At 44.2% G+C, this 19157-nt stretch overlaps 2 protein-coding genes across 6 annotated transcripts in view; one reads left to right on the top strand and one right to left on the bottom strand.

The window, feature by feature from the left end:
- The first annotated feature begins 121 nt into the window (after positions 1 to 121).
- Positions 122 to 14260, top strand: IL5RA (interleukin 5 receptor subunit alpha). Its single transcript, XM_048957199.1, has 10 exons — positions 122 to 1355; positions 2387 to 2532; positions 2752 to 2890; positions 3417 to 3549; positions 3622 to 3812; positions 4273 to 4418; positions 5061 to 5196; positions 7596 to 7692; positions 11452 to 11533; positions 12297 to 14260. The coding sequence occupies exons 1-10, from the start codon at positions 1244 to 1246 to the stop codon at positions 12384 to 12386; spliced, it is 1272 nt and encodes a 423-aa protein (XP_048813156.1). The 5' UTR covers positions 122 to 1243; the 3' UTR covers positions 12387 to 14260.
- Positions 14261 to 14573: 313 nt separating this feature from the next.
- The window catches only part of LOC125698623 (contactin-4), a 304595-nt gene continuing 300011 nt past the window's right edge, over positions 14574 to 19157 (bottom strand). For 4 of the 5 annotated variants that reach the window (XM_048957196.1, XM_048957194.1, XM_048957195.1 and 1 more), the window contains 4 exons: positions 18778 to 18964; positions 18247 to 18359; positions 16955 to 17123; positions 14576 to 16050 (listed from right to left, as the gene is read on the bottom strand). In XM_048957196.1, coding sequence (XP_048813153.1) covers positions 15950 to 16050; positions 16955 to 17123; positions 18247 to 18359; positions 18778 to 18964 — 570 coding nt within the window. In that variant the 3' untranslated portion in view covers positions 14576 to 15949. Of the gene's footprint in view, positions 16051 to 16954; positions 17124 to 18246; positions 18360 to 18777; positions 18965 to 19157 lie in introns of all 5 variants that reach the window. The other variant, XM_048957198.1, reaches the window with a different exon arrangement.

Here is a 19157-nt window from a genome sequence, read left to right as displayed (position 1 = left end):
GGGGCATTGTCTAAGCATAAATGTCTGGTATAGGTGACAGTGCCCTGGTAATGATTCATGTGTATTGTGGAAGAACCAAAATATCTGACCAAAATGTCTCAGTAACCCAACCTATGCAAAAGCAAGCACTGACTCTCCAGGAATAATCCATTAGAAAACTCTAGAGGTTCAATTAGCCTCATGGACGCTTTGCCTGGCAGAATACCAGATACACACAGAAAACAAATGCAGATAATGAGCAGACTTGGACATTAAGAAACATACTGCATTGTGAATTATGCATCATTTTAACGAACTAAGCACTCATACACCATTTTTAAAAATAGTTATTGTATAGCAGAAGTACTCCAACTGTGATCAATTGGATTGCTTCCAGTCCCTGGGTTATTTATTGGAGGTTCAGTGAGAACTGATGGGTTAAAGATGCTTTCTCTGCTCATTACCGTCTGAAAATATTATGTTTTTCATACAAGCAATTGTGTAGATGCCCCAGGGAAGCAGTGTGATTGGGCTAGGAGGGCGTATTTCTCTTCTGTGAGAACATTTTGGAAAGCTGCTGTTCTGTATTTCCATGTTGTTTATATTAGGTTATACATGAATGATAACACACAGATTTTTCTTCCCTCAGTACTTCATGAAACAATCTGTAGGAAGCATAGGAACATGCTGTTTTCAAGCATTAAAAATAGTCGCTCATTTAAATTAGAAACAAACAAAATAGTTTCTCTTACCCCCAGTAATTAACACTGGAGAATTAGCCTTGAGGTGAGCGCTGAGACTGCTTAGTGCAATGGAAACCGGAGAGTAAATTCCAGCAAGCAGCCATTTTATATACAGTGGCAGCTAAAAAGACAGCTATTTCTGCTGTTTTTCTTGGAGTGAATGGGTCTCCACCGAAAGCCAACCTACCTGAAGCCAACTCTCTCTGCTAAGAGATGCTGTAGGTCCATGACCGCTGCTCTGAGCATCCACGCATGGCAGTGTTGGAAACAGCAGCTTTTTCAAGGGGGCCTGGAAAAAACAAAGGGAGCAAAATGAGATGTGGTTAGTTGTACTTAATTTTAGCTTCAACAAGATGTATCTTCCTGCAAGAGAAGGAGAAAATTCTGTGCCCTGCAAGGTTTTATTGCTTTGGTCATGTAGCTGTGATTACTCCATGGTCTGTGTGCTTAACGCTTGGGCTTGTGCTTGGTTTTAGCTATCAGCCTGTCTGTAAACGGTTGCAAGCCATGTACTCTGATGCATGGTTTTTCTCACTGACCATCTAAACTTTATAGCCAGCATGATGAGAGTTTGTCTGATGCTCCTTTGGATAAGAATCGTAGTCCAGCCATGCACGCTTCAGTGTAAAGCAGGTAAGTTGTTTTCCTTCCAACAGCGGCAGTGTTCCAGACAGTTTTACATCCAGGAATAAAACTGAACCTATCAGCAGAAACAAGGCAGCATAGAACATCATGGGCAGCAGCTCTGGTCTCTGGCACATCAAGAACCTTAACGTTGGCATTTTTTGTGGGCAACTCAACAAGGAACATTCTGGAGCAAGCAGTTCAGGGCAGTTGGTGTGGGGGTTTTCTAACTCTTTAGGAGGCCATTTCTCTAATGCCAAACGCTTGAAAGTTGAAGAAACGGGCATTAAAAGCTGCCTGGGACATGGCAAATGAGGGAGGATGGGCTCTGAAGCACTCCAGAAATGGAAGGGAGTAGATTGATAATTTCACTGCATTGCTATTTATATGCTAACATTTCTCCCCAGCACGAGATCTTCTTCATTTCCATAAGAGCTCCAGGAATCCCTTTTGCCTTGTCATTTTAAATTATCATTCTCATCCTTCCCATGTTTTCTTCCACTTATGCCTAATTCCTCTGTTCATCATGCTTTTTTTCCTCTCACATATGTCTTCTTGTGGCTGTCAGCCTTCACGTAGTCAGCCCCCACATCATGCTGTTCTGCAAGACTGGGTCAATAAGAATGGATTGTTTGGCTGGTCACTTATCGACCCTGCTCAGTACAGATGCCCAGTTCTCTAGGGGATCCAACTGAAAAGCCTGAATCCAATTAATAAGCCAAATGTAATGTGTTACTGTAATTATAAAGATGAAACCATTGTAAAAAAAAATAATAACTTTCTTAAGCTAAGTTTTAAGCAAAGTCTTATTTGATGAAGTTTTGGTTGTTATTTAAATGTATTTTTCAAATATCAGAAATGCTTTGAGAGAAACTGTTGAGAGAATATAATATAATATAGTTTTATTATATTATTTATAATTCAATAGGATATAATATTTTTGTTTTCTTGTATTGCTCACTACGTTATCTATAGGTATTGGCCTAAACAACTTTTTTAGGATTACTGCACTAAGAATTTCTTTGTTTTCTTCCTTACAGTCCAGGTTTTCCCACCTGTTAACTTCACCCTTACAGTCTCTGCATTAGCACAAGTACTTCTAAGCTGGAAGCTAAGTCCTAATCAGGAACAAAAAAACTACACTATTAGATACGATGTGAAAATCTTAACTCCTGTGTTTGAAGAGGTAAGATAGAAATAAGTCCAGTGTGCTAAGAAGGCTGACTTCTTGTTGAGTTCAACAGGGGAGCAGAAGGTGTGATGTATGTGATGGTTTCAAGCAGCCACGTAGTGAGGCACTCAGCTAAAAGCCCGTCCTTTGTAGACCACTCTTAGCAGATCCCTTAATTAAGCTTCTATCTTGTGTTGCTTCTTTCTTTCTTTCTTTCTTTTTTTCATCTTCAAGTATGATACAATGAAGACTCACAGTCTCCAAACAGCTGTACTTCACAATGGTTTCTCGGCACATGTCCGCACGTTACTTTTCCATCAGGGTCTTCAGATGACGAGCGACTGGGTGACAGCAGAACTCCAGCCTCCACCGGGTAAGAAGAAATGAGAAAAAGGTCTGAATTTGTGTTCTCTACTGGTCTATGGAGTAGACATCAGAAGCTGAGAGGTTTAATACTGAATAATACAGCATTTCTCACTCTACCTGTTGCAATGGTTTTACAGAATCATTTAATCCAGGCCTTTCTGTATGGCTCCACAGCCTGCTATACAATCTGAAGATGCAACATAGGTAACCCGTATAAAACATTCTAAACATTGCTTGCTAAAGCTGAGATAATCTACTCCCATCCACTCAAGGATGGCAAAACACTGCCTGAATCCCAAGGTGTACAGAAGGTACATCATGGTGCTGTGTGCTACAGCCTTACTTGGTGGTTTTTTGGAATGTCCATCCTTCCATAACTGGTAGAACTGTGCGATCAGTACCAGGACTGGACAAAACCTAGATAAAAATGGACAAAAGACTGTAGTCAAAATTGTCTTAGAAGTGCCAATTTCATGCAATTTCTGTAGTAAGTGTTTGTTTTCTTCCTGTCTTATAATTCTGTGTTTCTGTAGGTGCTGAAAATACAGCTGTCACTGATCTGTCCTGTGTTACTCACTTCACCATTTCTAGCACTGTTTCTCTCCATTGCACTTGGCTTCCTGGTAAAGGGGCACCAGAAGATACTGAGTACTTTCTATTTTACAGGTTGGTGTCTTCTCCCATTTTACTCGACACAAAATTTTTTGGAGAGCATTTCTCACAAATGTTTTAATTTAGGTATGAGACCTACATGGAAGAATGCCAACATTACATCAAAGACAAGTGGAACAGGAATACAGAGTGCAGGTTCTCAGTGACTCGTATTGTTCCTGGTGAGATTGATGAGCTCATCGTAATACACATTAATGGCTCCAGCAAGTATGCTGCAATCAAGCCTTTCCAGCAGTTGTTTAACCAAAATGCCATTGGTGAGTAGAAACAAGTGAATGAACAAACAGTTCAATGAATGAAGTCCAGCAGAACTGTAAAAGACTTGTGAGAGAATGTTGTCAATCCACAAAATAGCTGCTGATCATTTGATTTTTTTCCAGATTTCAGTCACTTTTTCCTGGTTAAAAAAGAAACAAAATGGTTTGAATCAGTCTATGATTAATTTCATAACTTTGCAAAGAGTAATTTAATAACCTTCTCCTTCAATAATCCAGTTTTTCTGATCTTATAAGTGGATTTTTAAAGTTCTTTTCCTTTAATTATTTTGTGCAATACACCTATTCCTCTTTAATCTTTACATTTTCTGCCTAAAATGTGAAATAACTTCAGAAAGTATAGGCTGCATTTGAACACTCGATCAATTTATAAGCTGTTTCAATTGCTAGTATTTAAACTTCACTCTATATATAATTTACTGGTGTGATTTTCTTTTCATAGAGAAGGTGAATGTTCCCAGAAATGTCACTGTATTCTTAGAGCAAAATGATCTCGTGGCCACATGGGAGAAGCCACTTTCTACTTTCCCTAAAGGCTGTTTTGAATACGAATTTTACCTCACCAACTTGAAGTCAGGTAACAAGCAGGTAATTGCTTCTCTGGTGCCCCAGCATTACATTTCGCTCCTGACACTCACTGTCCTGTATGGATAAAGATTGACTTCATGCAACCTGGAGAAAAAGCCTTTGTATTCATAAACATGGCACACATTTAAGATCATTTAAATTAAAATCTGCTATCAGTGCCTTTGTGAAACTATGGGCTGTTGGCGAAACTTGTGTCCCATTTGTGACTAGGGTTCAACAAAGCCAAAATCTCAGCAGTTTTCTTGTTTTATGTCCTTTTTGGATATCATTTATGCCTGCAACAAACCATCTCCAAGAGACCTTGGAAAACAGAAAAACGAGAAGGTTACTCCCTTGTACTGTGTTCTGCCTTCAGAAGGATGATGGTGGACAGTTCTCAACATCCAGCATTAAGGGTCTTAAGGAAGAATCCAAAATAAAGCATATTTCACAAGATTTGCTCTGAAATACTGATACATTAGGAGAGGAATGGCACCTGTGAAGTCAGACAACTTTCTCCAAAGCAGTGTGTGATGTTCAATGCAAGTCTACTAAAGAAGCTTTTAAAATTAAAAAAAAAAAAAAAACCAACATGATTAATCTGTTTTGTAGATTTCCTGGTCTTAAATAATGTGTGACAGTATGGTATTGTTTTGTTAACAGGTATCAAAAACATATTCACATGACTTCAGATTACGGATTGATGTTACCTGCAGATACTCCATACAGATAAGAGCAAATCATTACATGTGTGCTGTAAATGGATTCTGGAGTGACTGGAGTGAAATCCGTTATATTGGTAAGGATTGCATGCATCAGTCTTGTAATGAAGGAGTAATACATTGCTGGAAAGCACGTACTGCCCAAACCATCAGCATGTGCAACACTCCCTTAATTTTAATAGAAAACAGCAGAAGTAGATGCTCCAAGATGCTAATGCTGGAAGGTAGTGTGAGAAGTCATCCCAGTATTACCTTACTGGAGCTACCTGAAATCTTAAAACAAACCAAACCACCTTTGGAATATGATCATTTGCCCCACTTCGTTCTGTGTTTCCTACTGAACATAACTTTTTTCAGGGAGCAGCAGTTTTCTTATCATGGCACGTTATCAACTGTTTGTTCTTAGACATCCTGCTTTGCTGTTAACATCTTTTGAGTTTCTTCACTTCCTGGTTTTCACTAAAAAAAAAAAAAAAGGCAAAAGAAAATCTACTGTACTTCTCCCTTCCCTCTGCAGCATTCTCTAGCTTTGCTAAAAATTGAAATCCAATTCAGAATCCTTTCCTTGGGCTGTGGTAATCAAACCCTGTGCAGTGCAGCCACGTGTTGCCAAAGCGGCGTTGTTAAAGCTCACCTTGATACCACCTTTCTCTGAGAGGTCATTTAGAAGTGCTGCAGTCAAACAAAATACTCATGGCTGGTATGTGGGAGAACCCACTGCCAGGGCTCACGGTTTAACAGATGATTATGTCAGATTTGGGGCTGGAAGGTACATCTGTGCTGTCCCAGTTCTGCTTTCCCAGCAATTCTGAAGAATCTGAGAGAAGCTCCCTGTCAACTGAAGCACTTCTGAAGCCATCTCTATCCTGCAGCATGATGGCAGCTGGGGAACCAGGAAACATAATTGTTAATGACTCCTCTACTAAGAAGCAGCAAATACCAAATATGAGAAATTCATTTAATTGTTTAACGAGACAAAAAGGAAATTAGTCTTCCTAATTCCAAAGACTAAAATCTCAAACGTATCCAAGAACAGGATCAACTTCTTCAGTTTATCTTAGGAAAGGGGATATTTAGAGGCTTGTTACAATCCATTGACCCAGCAGAGGTTACTCCATTAGTTGCTGGATTTCAGTACACATTTCAGCCATTCTGATCCACTCTGCTGCCAGCTTTCTGTGTGGCTCTCAGGATGGTTCCTTTATTCCCTCTCTGTCTCTCTTACATGTTGAAGACCAGCTGGATGAGGCCTTGAGCATCCTGGTCTAGTGACTGGCACCCATGGCAAGGGATTGGTACTAGGAGGTCTTCAAAGTCTCTGGGGAGCACCATCAACCATAATATGGAAAAGACTTAGGACTCTTCTGGTTTTGGTTTGGGAAACAATGCTTCCCAGCCTTTATGATGGCAGCCTTCACAAGTTGTTTGCACTGGGCATAACCCAGCTGGGTTGACAGTAACACTCCTGATTTCTTGAAAGAAAAGTGACAGCACTGCAGACTAAATAAGCCATCCAGAATCAATAAATAAGCCATGTTTGCAGCTGGGGATTTCTGTCTCAGTGGCACAAAGGCCCAGGACAGATTGATGCAAGCTCATGGCAGCACCCATGCCCTGCTCCCACTGCCTACTCTGAGACACCAGACTCAGCTCCTTGTTTCTTTGGAAGAAATCTGGCCCAAATTCAATACTGTGTTTTTTCTACTGCACCAATAAAACCAAGGTGTCTGCTGCTGGCCGATTTATGTCCTCTCAATTACCTGGTAATGGCAGTGCTGACATTTGATACATAGGACTGGTGGTTATCAGAAGCACACACGGACTCGGCAACCTTTTGAAAATGCAGTTCAATGTAAATGTTTTTGTTATATGGCATAATGTGGCACAAAGTAATGGTCCTGGTCACTAAGCATGCCTTTCTAAAATAAAAACGTTGACCTTGGTAGAAATACCTGTGTCTGCTCGCAGGCAGAGGCAGCAGAGAAATCCTCCCAGAGGAAATGCATCAGCAACAGCTCACAGGAAAAACTGCAGGTTTCAACATCTTTTTTACAGGCAAGTTTACGAAGGCAGAGAAATGCAGTTCCTGTGCAAAGGGTGAGCAGAAGTGAAGAGCAATTTAATGGAAAACAAACAGGTTGTGCCTGAGGCTACAAGCAAGCAGTGCCTCTGCTGCCTTGAGCATCTGGGGATGAGGTGTGACACAGGCTGGCATCCTGGCAGTGCTGCCGGGCCAGGTTGCTCTGCTTGGTGGCAGTGCAGTGAGAGAAGTGTATTGAGGAAGTCAGAATGTCAGCATAACAGAATCTATTCCTGAAGCTTTACATTTCATTTTTAATTTGAGATACCAAGTCGGCATAGTTTGCATGTTAAACTGTGATATGAATAGAAAACAGCCGATGAAACCTTTTGTAAAAGCATGCTTAAAATAACATCTGCACTAAAGTACATGTATTTTTTTTTCCCTGATACTCAGGAGAAAACAAACAGGAGAATCTGATAGTCTGGAGTCTTGCTGTGCTTTGTGTATCCACATGCTGTACGGTCACGCTTATTGCTATAGTATGCAAATCGTAAGTATTAATTTCTTCTAAGTATTAATTTCTTCAGTGTACCTAAGTATTGGTGTTGAACAGGTTTGGGGGTCATTAAAAGCTTTGCTTAATTTTTGGAAGGGATGCTGAGTTTTGTATTCAAGTGTAATTACACAAAGCAGAAGTACTGAATAAGGAAGAATCAGCCTCATTAATTATCAATAATAATATTCAGCCAAACTGATGGGTTAAGAGGGTCATTCAATTTAATTTTAAAACAAAGAGAACCCCATATATCAAGAGAGAACATTTCCCTAAAAGGCTTTTTGTCCATCTCTCATTTCCTCACTTAAGTGGACGTTACAGAGTTTATGACTTCCAGAGGGGGATTCTGTCTTTAACCTCAGTAAAACTGATGAGACCATCTTTCATGGCCAAAACGTACACGCAGTCCATGATTTTCTCATTGGCCAGCACAGGTGCACACAATGTTCTACCCTGGGCAAGTAGTCTGTATGTCAACAGTGTGGTATGTGCTCTGAAGAGGTAAAAATTCCAGTGGTCTTTTGAGCTTTCTGCTCCTTGTCACCCCTTGACAAGAACAAATGCATTCAAGTATTGGCTGTTGTGAGTTTTTAAGCTTATTTTTAAATACTGCAGAGGCTATGGATGCTAAAACAGCTTCCACATAGCCAAACTTCCAAGAACGTGCTGTAAAGAAAGCCAGCTGTGTTGGATTTCAGTAGCAGTGACTGGTCAGGCCATAAGTGATGAATGAAAGAATCCACGTAACTACAAGCAGTTTTCTGCTTCACAATACACACAGTTCCCCTCAGTTTAAGTGCCATCCTCAACTCTGCTCATTTCTGATTAATTTCTGTAGTGCATTTTGAATTAGTGGTCAGCCTGATGTGTCCCCTGGCCACTTCTTTACCTCACTGTCCCTTTTTCTAGCCCACTGGCCCACTCTGGGAGGAGGCAGGAGGTGCATAAAGATGAAGCACAGCGGTTAGCCTGTATGTTTAATATCTGCAGATATTAAAAAAAGAGCAGTAGAACAGGTTCCCTATATCACAATTTCATTAATGCTCCCAGTTTTTACCGCTGTTGAAAATTCATGAAGTGTACCACGCAATTCAAGCCACGGAATCATTTGAAATTTCATGCAATTTAAAGACATTATAAGGAATTTCATTCTACTAAAGGCTTCTATACATTTTTCTATGATGCAAGCAGAGGTAAAGAACACAGCTAGAAGGAAAAGTAGCCTTTTGGAGAACCTTTTCGCTTACTTGCAGTAACAGATGAGGAAACTGTCTTGATAAAAAGCACAATTGAATGCTTTCCTAGTTTGCCCTTTGTCTTCGTGAATGAGCATCCTCTACTCTTCCTCACCTCTGTCTCTGAGCAACGCTTTCTCCTGGAGGAGATTCCCCAAGAGGATCCTGCATACCCTAAGATGCCCACCCTGCCCTGCCCTATTCCCCTTCTTGTCTGCACCCCACACAGCCCATGGCCAGCAGCCCCCAGCACCTGCTGCAGGGCTGTCATTTGGAACAGGTCACAGAGGATCTCGGGAGCCACGCCGTCAGTAAAGGCACTCCAGCAAAATGTGAAATCAAGTATTTTATCCGTCTCATCACGGAGGTTACAAGAGGGAAAAAGAACATATTCTCTTATTTCTGTTTATCTTTGGCCTTCTAAAATCCAGCCCGTGGGAAAGTAGCAAATTTTAGAAAGAAAGACACAGCACAACATCTGAAGCAGAGTGAAGCTTGAGGGGTCCACAGGGTGTTTTCAAAGCCTAATGGTCCAAGTGGTGCTAACAGCAAGGGCCATGGTCTAAGCCATATAAAGGCAAACACAGATTAGTCTAGATTACTTTTTTGTGACAAAATATTTAATCACTCCACTTTTCAGTGTTCTGCAAAAAAAAAGACCAGGACCATACTGAGAGCATCACTGTAAGCACCACAGCACTGCCCCTTTGCAAGGACCCTTGCACCTGAGGGGCATGCAGCCACCACGAACCTGGCTGTGCTCCCACCTCAGTGCTGCTGGGCACTCGTGAGCCCATCCTTAAGTGTTTCCAGTCCAGAAGTGATGTGTAACTTAATTGCTGACTCAATAAATGATTTGGGCACAGCTCCATCAAAATCCTTCATTGATAAACAGCACAACTACAAATGCACCAGCTCCGAAGAAAACCACACCTCCTTGGTTACATTGTGCAGCAGTAGTGTAAATCAAAACCACACTCAGACTGAGGTAAGAGCAGGTTGCACCCCTGCTGCTGTTTCCCTGAGCATACTGGGAAGGTCTTTACTGCTGTTTTCCCAAATTCTCCATCTTTCCTGGCAGCAGCCTTTCCCCACGTCCCTTTGGCTGAGCCTGAACTGAACTTGGGCACCCCGAGGCAGGTGGCAGCAGGTCACTCAGCCTTCCCTCAGCTCCTTGAGAACCATGTGCCGCTGGGGCTGTGGAACCAGTGTGGACAGAACTAAACTTATTTCTCCTCCTGGGAGGCCAGGACACAAAGGATTATTCTGGTCCTTCCAGATCCAGCCCCTGCTAGAAGCTGGGGGAAGAGGCAGAGCGCAAACCAGTCCCTCTTTATGCCCACAGAAATGCCACCTCACAGCAAAGGGCCTTTTCAGATCCCCCTGTTTCTGCTGAACACAACTGATTTGAGATCACTTTGCTCTTCGTGGCAGGAGCTGTGAAGATGGAGTGCCTGCACCAGGGTGCGCACATTCCTTTCTTGGCTGCATGCCTTCCCAAGCCCCGGTCCATGCACAGCAATGGCAGACATCCCATAACTCGCTCAGTCAGATCTTGCTTTGCCAGCCTTGGTACTTCCCCTCCCTTCAGCAAATAATCAGTTCCCAATCAATGTCTCCTTAAAGGCAGCAGCCGCTCAGCCAGGAAGGTTTAGCTCCAAACTGATTGAAAATGCTTTGAGGAAGGGTGGGCGGGAGAGAGATGAGGATTTTTCTTCTGTCTCAAAATGAAAGCTATGGAAAAGAGTAAGTTAGCAGCAGGAATTTATTTTAGACTCCCTGCTGAGGAGGAATAATAGGATAAAAGAAAACTTGACAGAAATCGGGAAGCTTTAGAAGGAAAGTCAAAGTAACCAAAGCGCTCAACGAACCAGAGATCAGCCAGAGCTGTCACAGAACAAATGGGGCAGGGGAGCGGAGCTGGTTGCAGTGCCCAGGGCTCAGGTGCTGCAGGGCAGCCATGCCTCAGCCTCACCTCTGCTTCGTGGGCACCAGGCCGGTCCCCAGCAGGCTCTGCACGCTCCTCCTGAGCTAAGCCCTGTCACCTTCATGCTGGCCATGTTCCCATTAAAATAGGGCCCTGCTTGGACCTTGGCAGACAGAGCCTTTTGGTGGCTGTGTATTCTGTACTCTGAGCTGTGTCAGATGCAAGGAAACGGTTGCACTGCAGCTCTTGCTACCACAAATGTACAACTGCTTGGGCCAGAATAAGGAATCACAGAATCACTAAGGTTGGAAAAGACGCGTCAGATCATCCAGTCCGACCATCAACTCATCACCACTAAATGCAGCAGCTTACAGGCAACCCATGCAATTGCAATTGCTCTCTTGCCAAGACACATTATGTCCAGAAACCACGATCTGAGCACAGGGCAGCCTGTCCTGAACTCCCAAACCAGGCTGCCCTCAGGCACAGCCCTGCACTGCTCCCCCAATCAGGGCTGCTGGTGCCCGCAGGTCGGGCGCTTCCTCAGCACCCAGCAGTGCCCTCACAACCCTTCGCCTCTGTTTCCCACAGACAACACACGTGGAGCAAACTGTTTCCGCCCATTCCGACGCCCAGGATCAAGTTCAGAGATCCCTTTCCAAATCACTACGAGGTAAAGTCATATTTTAATCGCTTTCGGTTTTTCTTAACCAACAGAGGGAACACTTGTGTGCTGTCCCTCCAGCCCTGCATCCTGCGGCAGCAGCGCGGCCAGGCACGGCGTGCCTTGGCAGGGACTGGAGCTCAGCTCCTGCAGAGCCGATTTGTTTTGGGAAACCGAACGGTGAGAGATGCTCGTGTCCTACTGTTAAGCTGGTTTTAAGCCTTATTATGTTTGCTGTCGCTTTCCTGGTAAATACATTTGCCTTACAGATAAGATAAAACTCCTCATTGTCTGCTCAAGAAAGCGCTGCTCACTAACTTGATTTTAATTTGTCCCCTCAGAATAGAGGTTTGATTTTCGGGGTATTATTCCATGGTCCGGTCAAGGAAACAGGCTTAAAAGATTAGCAAATGTTTGTTTTTAATCAAAGCCACGGGTGTAAAATAACACGACTTAGGGTATCACAAATAAGAATGTGAGAAACGGCAAATATTAACACCGCAGCCAGGAAATGGGAACGCACAGAGGCTGTTCTGTTCCCAGGGGCATCTCAGCGCTACCTTCAGTCCTGCTGTCCTTAAGGGAAGCTCAGGGTGAGCAGAAGGTCAGGGCACAGGGATATGAGACCTTGGAGCTGCTTGCTGCGAGCGCTCCATTCCTAAATGAAAGCATACATTTGGTGAGGTGCTGGTGTTACTGCTGCTGTGGGCTACCCTGCAGCTCTCGATGGCTCGCTGGTTCAGTCGGTGCTGGAGCTCTGCTTGTTTTGCAGAGGGCACACAGCTGCCCCAGTGAGACGTGGCTGGAGCCAGGCCTGGCCGAGGGCCTCCCCAGCAGCGCTCTGCACGACGACGTCTTCTGAGGCAACTGCACATGAAGAACTGCTCGGCTGTGGTTCCAGCACTGTTTGTTGGTTCATTTAGAACAACTGCTGTGAGTGGTGTGGAAAGAGCACGGCGGTGCCAATGGCGAGGCGACAGCCCCAACCCACAGACGGTGGTGCAAGAGGTTACAGCTTAAAGGGAAAAAAGAAATGAAAAAAGCAGCACTTTCCTGGCACGTTCTGATGCCTTTCCTCAACCCGATCTATAGAACACAGCCTGGGAACACAGCCCTCAGTTATGCATAGCTAAGGAAGTTTGCCAAGGAGCTCCCTGTGGTTTTACCAAGGCTTTTTGATACTAAAGGAGCTGGGCCCCTCCTCCATCTGTAATTCCAACTGCCTTCAGGTGAGTTTGAACATCCAAGCCCAAGATTGCAGCACATTCTTCTTACCCATCCAAGCAAGTTACCAGACCTGCCCCAAGCAAGCTCTGGTCTGCCCTCACCAGCTGCTCTGTTCTTTGCATCCTGCCCAAAGAGCCTCCTGCCCACCCGGCTGCCCCAAGCACGTGAGCATGGAATAGGAAGACAAAAAAACAACAAAACACTGAGCAATGAAGTTGTTTGGGAAGTGCCTAAACATAATGGAGCTCCCAGGTGCTAAAGACTAGAAATAATTATAATAAATGAGGCAGCTCTCATCTGGGTGAAATAGCATGGCTCCATCAAAATTAATGTAGCTCATTAATATAACAATGTTTGTGCCTCAAATGTCTCTACTGCTTGTGATTGGAATGGATTGGAGGTGCCCAGCTTTAACAGTCTGAAAATCAGTATTTCATTAGTAAAATCCTAAAAATGAGATGAAAGAATTCATTTACTGTAATGTATTTCATTTATGTCACGGCTTCAAGTCCTCTAATAAATAAGATTTGTAAATATAATTTCTCTCCCATTAATGGAAAGGTGCTGCAGAGATTAATGCAGTACATTTCGGTGTAGTTTGCATTTGAGCTGTGCACTGTGACTGCTCTGCACTTGCAGCGAAAGCCTTCAGCTCTCAGGGCACTTGGACAGGTACCCACATTTCTGTTAAGAGCTTCAGAAGTGGCAGAGCAGCTTGGGATTTTCCATGCTGCTGGTGGGGATGATGGGAAAACAACACAAACATTTGCAGTCTGTTGTTTCCCTCGCCTGGATTTCTGTGCTTTTTCCCCAAAGCCACGCTCAGGTGCCCCCCACCAGGTGCCAAGCTCCCTACCTCCATCTGAGTGTCACCGCTTCTCCTTCCCCATGCAATGTTCAGCATCACGAGCCTTGCCTGTGCTGCCGCTTGGGAGCTGATGAAACTGCCTGACACGTGGCCGGGCTGAGTGCTGCACGGCCCTATGGTGGCACGAAGACATTAAAACATGAATTTTTAAATTACTGCTTAGGCTGCATTCCAATGAAACAGAAATCCTTTCGAAAACATGGCTATTTTCATTGTTTTAATAAATCTTTGCACATTTCCCATGGAAGATGGTGATTTTACAATTTCTTTCTAAAAACGGAATCGCGTCCTTTTGGTTTTAAGCATTACTGATGGGCAAAGTGCGCTGGGTTCCTCTGAAAAACCAAAGGAAACACCCAAGATTTGCTCCAATCGCACAACTTACACTGCCACACTTAACACAGTTAGAAACACAAAACGTTGCCAGGATCCACAAAGACAAGAAGGAAGCGATGCCTTACCTGAAGGGAAGGAAGCGTTTGGTTTGTTTCTGATCCTTTCTGATATCTTGGTGAGACTCAGAGATGCCCAAGCTGCATTCCAACCACACCAGCCTGCATGGAAGCTTTGAAAGTTCAGGACTCTACAGAAATAGCCGCTCTCACCCCAATAGATTTATTCTGAAGCAGACCTGTCTGCTGCCCCCCCATGTGGGGAGGAGCCAGGTGGGCGCTGGGTGCTGACATTTGTCACTGTGGGTGCAAAGGGATGGAGGGGAGAAACGCTCCTGGCAGACAGGTATCTTTACAAATGACAGAATATTTATTAACAATACCTTTAAAAAAAGGTTACATCTGCTAGTTCACTGATAAATATCATTTACACTGGGGAGAAAACTACAGCTCTTTTTTTTTTTTTTGTTCCATTTTTCTTGGTTTTGTGTTTTTTTTTTCTTTTCTTTTTTTTTTTTTTTTTTTTACATAGAAGTAACCATATCAAACTAAGAAAGAAACACAGCTTGAAATACTGACAATATTTCTCTGGTCAACACCCCTGACTTTTACACAAGTGGAATCCTGATTATGCGTTACTGAATAAATATATTTAGAAGGTCTAAAAGTTAACTGTATTATTTTGTAAGCAAAAAAGACAAGTTACAGGCAAATTCAAGCTATCAGGAAAAAATAACAGTAAACCACTGCTGCGCATTTAAACTTGAAAACTTTATAGAAAATTCCATTGCCTTGTACTAGCGTTATCCCATCTGAGTGAACGTACAAAAGTACCCCGTAGTAACAAACAGTCCTTCTCTGAAGAAGATGATTTTTGCTGTGGATATTGTCGCTTTCCGGCGTGCCGCTGTTACGCCTCCGGGTTCCTCCGAGGGGTTCCAAGAGCTGTGGGCTCCCTCTCCCCACACCGCTGCCGGGCCCCAGCGTGTGCCAGAATGGGGCTGGAGAGGAGGATGACTATGGGACGAGGGAGGGAAGCGTTTGGGCAGCGCTGAGCCCGGCTGCGCTGCGTCTTGGAGCGCTGCTCTCGGTGTCCATGGAGCAACGTGGGCACGGGATGAGCCGGGTTTGCAGCAAGGCCCTCGGGGGACACCCACTGGTACCCAACATCTCCGCGCTACCTCCATTCCTTCCCAATTTAATGCTAATTATGATAAAGACAAAGCTATTTCAAGACAGTAAAAATGGAACCTTACTGCGTGGTGCCAGAATATCAGCTACATGTCCTGTAGTCCGCAAACGACCAAAAGCTGCGTGTTTCGTTTCAAGATCGTAGCGTTCTTTCTGTGCATTTGGAGTCTGTCTCGCTGAATCCTCTGAATAACATGGAAAGTCTCGTGTGCTAACAGCACTGGGGTCACACAAGGATCGCCGCTCACTCTGCACCCGGTGGGAAGCAGTTCTGCCCTGCGGGGCCCTGTGACACCATACAGGAAAGTGGCGGCCAGCTGACTAAGAACAACGTGGAACTCTCGGTCAGAAAGGAAAAAATTCCAAACAATATTTTCGTGATAATGTTGTCCATAGCATTTTATAGCAGAGGAAAAATTAATATCTACATCGTATGTTAACTTTAAAAAATTCTATAAAACACTAAATATATAATAAAAAATATGCATATAAGGACATATGTAAACTGCTTTGGTAACATCGTATTACAGATGTTTTCAGTGCATTGCAGAGTTTCCAAGGAAACTTCAGACAAAGCTATATTTGCTTTGAGGAAGTACTGTATAATGCCATTCCTAAAGAAGCATAAACATTTTTCCAGTAGTAAGATGTACTCAAACCACAATATTACTTGGTACTGGGTGTCTTCGAAACAGCTAGCTAAATGTTGCTTATATTATAAACAAGAAGTCCTCCATGTAATTTTTGTCATAAACTGGACCGAGCTGTGAGCGAGATCATTATCGTGCTGATGGCCGACAGTGTGCAGGCGTTGGAGGTCGAAGAGCTGCCTCCTCTTGCGTATGCATCTGAGCAGAGAGAGAGGGGAGATCAGGAGAGCACTGCAAACCCTCAGCCCGCAGCCCTGCCCGGTCCCCATGCCCCACCACCACCCCATCTGCCCACTGAAATCCCCATTGCTGTTACGCTGAGGCCTCTCCCACATTTCTCTTTATAATTCTGCTACTTTCAAGCTGTTATTTACGGCACCAGTCTGGCCCAATCCACATCCTACAGGACGATCCTAAAGGATCCTACAGGGATGCTCCCGCATGGAGCCAAATAGGAACTGGCGTGCGCTCCTGCTCTGCTGTGTCTGCTGATGAAATCCCTCTGCAGGGTTTGTATGGCCACAGCACACAACCAGGGGGAGATAATTCCAATCTCATCCATGGTTTTTCACATCGCTGTAATTTTAATGCCACATTCCTGCATTGCAGAGGCAGCTGATTTAATGCAGCTTATAAACGGCGGTATTATTAATGGAAGATGGGACATAGAGATTTTGCAAAAGCAATGTTGAGTAATAAAATACTCTCTTTTCTGTTTGTTCTTCTGCACAACCTCATTTCCCTAAATAAATATTTATGCATCCAACACAGAATGGAATATTGCCATATAGTAGCCTTATAAATTTAAAAGTCTCTGAACACTGCATTTTATATTTTGTTATAGTGAATTGCAGTGAAACAATATATTCAGTATATATGAGTACGGAAGTAGGAAAGCAGAAAGTGTGCAGAAATCTTAAACACAACCATAAGCACTTATGACAGCATTTCCTCATATTTTAAACTTGGCTCAGGCTGGAGCCAGGACCCTGAGCTGGGCTGCTGCTGGATGCTGAATTTCAGCCCCCCCCAGGGCATGACGCCCATGCTGGCTGCTCCTGGGGTGAAACGGAGCAGAGGGGCACCTGTTCCCCAGCCTTACTTGAGATCTTTGGGATCCGGATCTGCTCACTGCTGCTGCCATCGCCCCCGTCGCTGAAGGGCTTTATCTCGATGATGTAGTCCTCGTCAAAGGGCAGGGAGAGTTCCACAGAGGTCCTGTTGGTTTCAATCACTGATGCGCTGCTCTGCCTGTTCCACCTGTACAGAACCTGTGGGAGAGCGATGAGGAAGCACTCATGAACAGCAGAAGCACTCATTGCTGTAGGAGTGTCTGGTCTGACCGCTGCTCTTCCCTTACCTTGAGTACCCAAAATGCACCCAGTGACACCCAGACACACAGTGTGGTCACCAAGGTGCTGTCATCCTGACCCCAGCAGCCACTACTGGCCTCCCCAGGTAAACTACTTTTTAAATTCACCTCTTAAGAACTGGAAGTCCTATTACCTAGCATCATAAATTGTGGCATAATTCAGAAGATTTCCAGAAAAAAAAATAAAAAGCTAGGCAGTGTTTTGCTGTGAGCCAGTAAGGAATGTGACTGTTATCCTAACCATAGTTACAAAAGGAATTTTTAGAAACCTGTGAGATAAGATTCTGCTTTTTCAAGGGTGATGAAAGTCTCTTTCGCCTGTTTCAACTGACTTCTTAATTTGCATTTCAGACCCAAAATACGTAGGAATGAGATGGTCTGAACTGCTGGGATTCACCTGGGGATTCTGACTGAAAGCCCCGAGAAATTCCTTACTTTTGATTTCTCAATAGAGTGCACCAAAGATACTTAGAAGTGAGGGCAGACATGAGAGCTGGCACAAGCGCACGAGTCTGATGCCCCCAAACTGTGGGCAGTGAACAGAACACAAAGTGTGCCCAGGTCCTTCATCGCTTCCAGCTCTGATGGAAACGCTCACATAGCCCGGCCCTGGAGGCACTGGCTGGCATTCACTCACTGATGTCTTTTTTGGGCCAAATTAAACCCTTGTGGAAGGTGATGGAGCTGAAATCTTCCCAAAATTTCTCTCTGGTTAAATTAAACCCTATTAAAACTGCGACTAATGAGGATTCTCTTTCTTTTCTTTTGGCTTTGCTTTCCGAAGAAAATAGAGCTATTAAAAAAGCATTTTATTTATCTGCAATTAAGGAGCTGGCTACAGCCTCTGGAAGGTTTCCACCCAAGTTCTTACTGTAAACCCCAAACTCAATATGAGATCATGAACATTTCCACTGAAGCACAGTGCAAGAATGTGGGGACAGCCAAGGTTCCATCAGGTCTCCCTGCAGGTCCCGATGGAGGCTGTGCCTGGTCATGGTCCCACTGCCTGTGCTGGCACTCACCTTGTAGCCCTGCACTTCTGACTCATTATCCAGTGCTTTCACTTGGTCCCAGTTCAGTATGATCTTGGAGTCTGATGAGTTCCATATGATGTTCCCAGGGGGCTGACTTGGTGCTATGGCAAAACAGAGAGAGTGCTCTGTGGCTGAGAAGTGCCATCAGCAGTCACAACTGTCCCCATACCCTCCCAGCTTGTCCCATCCCAGCTCATAAGCTGATCTGTGTCCCTGAGGTCACAGCAGGTGTGACTGGCTGAAAAAGCGTGCACTCAGGTGCTCAGCATGCCCAAGACCAGAAGAAAAAACTCTCTTGAACAACAAGATAAATACTTAACGTTCCTGCACAGCTGTGATTTGAATTTTGCACGCTCTGCTTACTTAACATGCAGAAGAGCCATACCAAAAAATGGATAATCCTTCTGCACAAAGAAAACAGCAAAGAACGATCTCCCAGTTCCTTAGGCTCAATTAAAACCCGAGGAGCTGGCAGAGACCCCCCTGAGGCAGAGCACTGCCACTGTCCTGGGCACTCACGTGGCTTTTTTGTCGTCACGTTGACCATGGCACTGGACGGACCGGTGCCAGCAGTGTTGTAGGCTTTGACTGCCAGGTGATAGAGCGCATTGCCCTGCAAGTTGGTGACTTTGGCAGATGTCTGGTTACCAACTGTCCTGATCTTTCTCGCGTTCTCTTCCTTTTCGTCATGTCTCCAACACCTGACCTGCAAGACAAAGTGAGCACTTCAACCCCAGCTACAGGTAGGCAGCACCCTGGTGGTTCCTAGCTCTATGACACTTCTGCCCAAAGAAGTTCTCTCTGTCTCATCTGGATAAGTCTTGCTGTATTTTCCACCTCGGGGTAGATGTCAGGGATTAGACATGCTACCTGCTGTCCTTAAACCCAGGGCTGATACT

The sequence above is a fragment of the Lagopus muta genome, chromosome 11, assembly GCF_023343835.1.
Source record: "Lagopus muta isolate bLagMut1 chromosome 11, bLagMut1 primary, whole genome shotgun sequence".
Classification (NCBI taxonomy): Eukaryota; Metazoa; Chordata; class Aves; order Galliformes; family Phasianidae; genus Lagopus; species Lagopus muta.
The sequence above is the reverse complement of the archived record's forward strand: the minus strand, read 5'-3'. Positions and strand labels throughout refer to the sequence as shown.

Coding starts and splice junctions, on each gene's coding strand:
- IL5RA (XM_048957199.1), top strand. CDS start 1,244: ATGGTTTTTCTCACTGACCATCTAAACTTTATAGCCAGCATGATGAGA. Junction 3,550..3,621: donor GAGTACTTTCTATTTTACAG/GTTGGTGTCTTC, acceptor GTTTTAATTTAG/GTATGAGACCTACATGGAAG. Junction 11,534..12,296: donor CCTTTCCAAATCACTACGAG/GTAAAGTCATAT, acceptor CTTGTTTTGCAG/AGGGCACACAGCTGCCCCAG.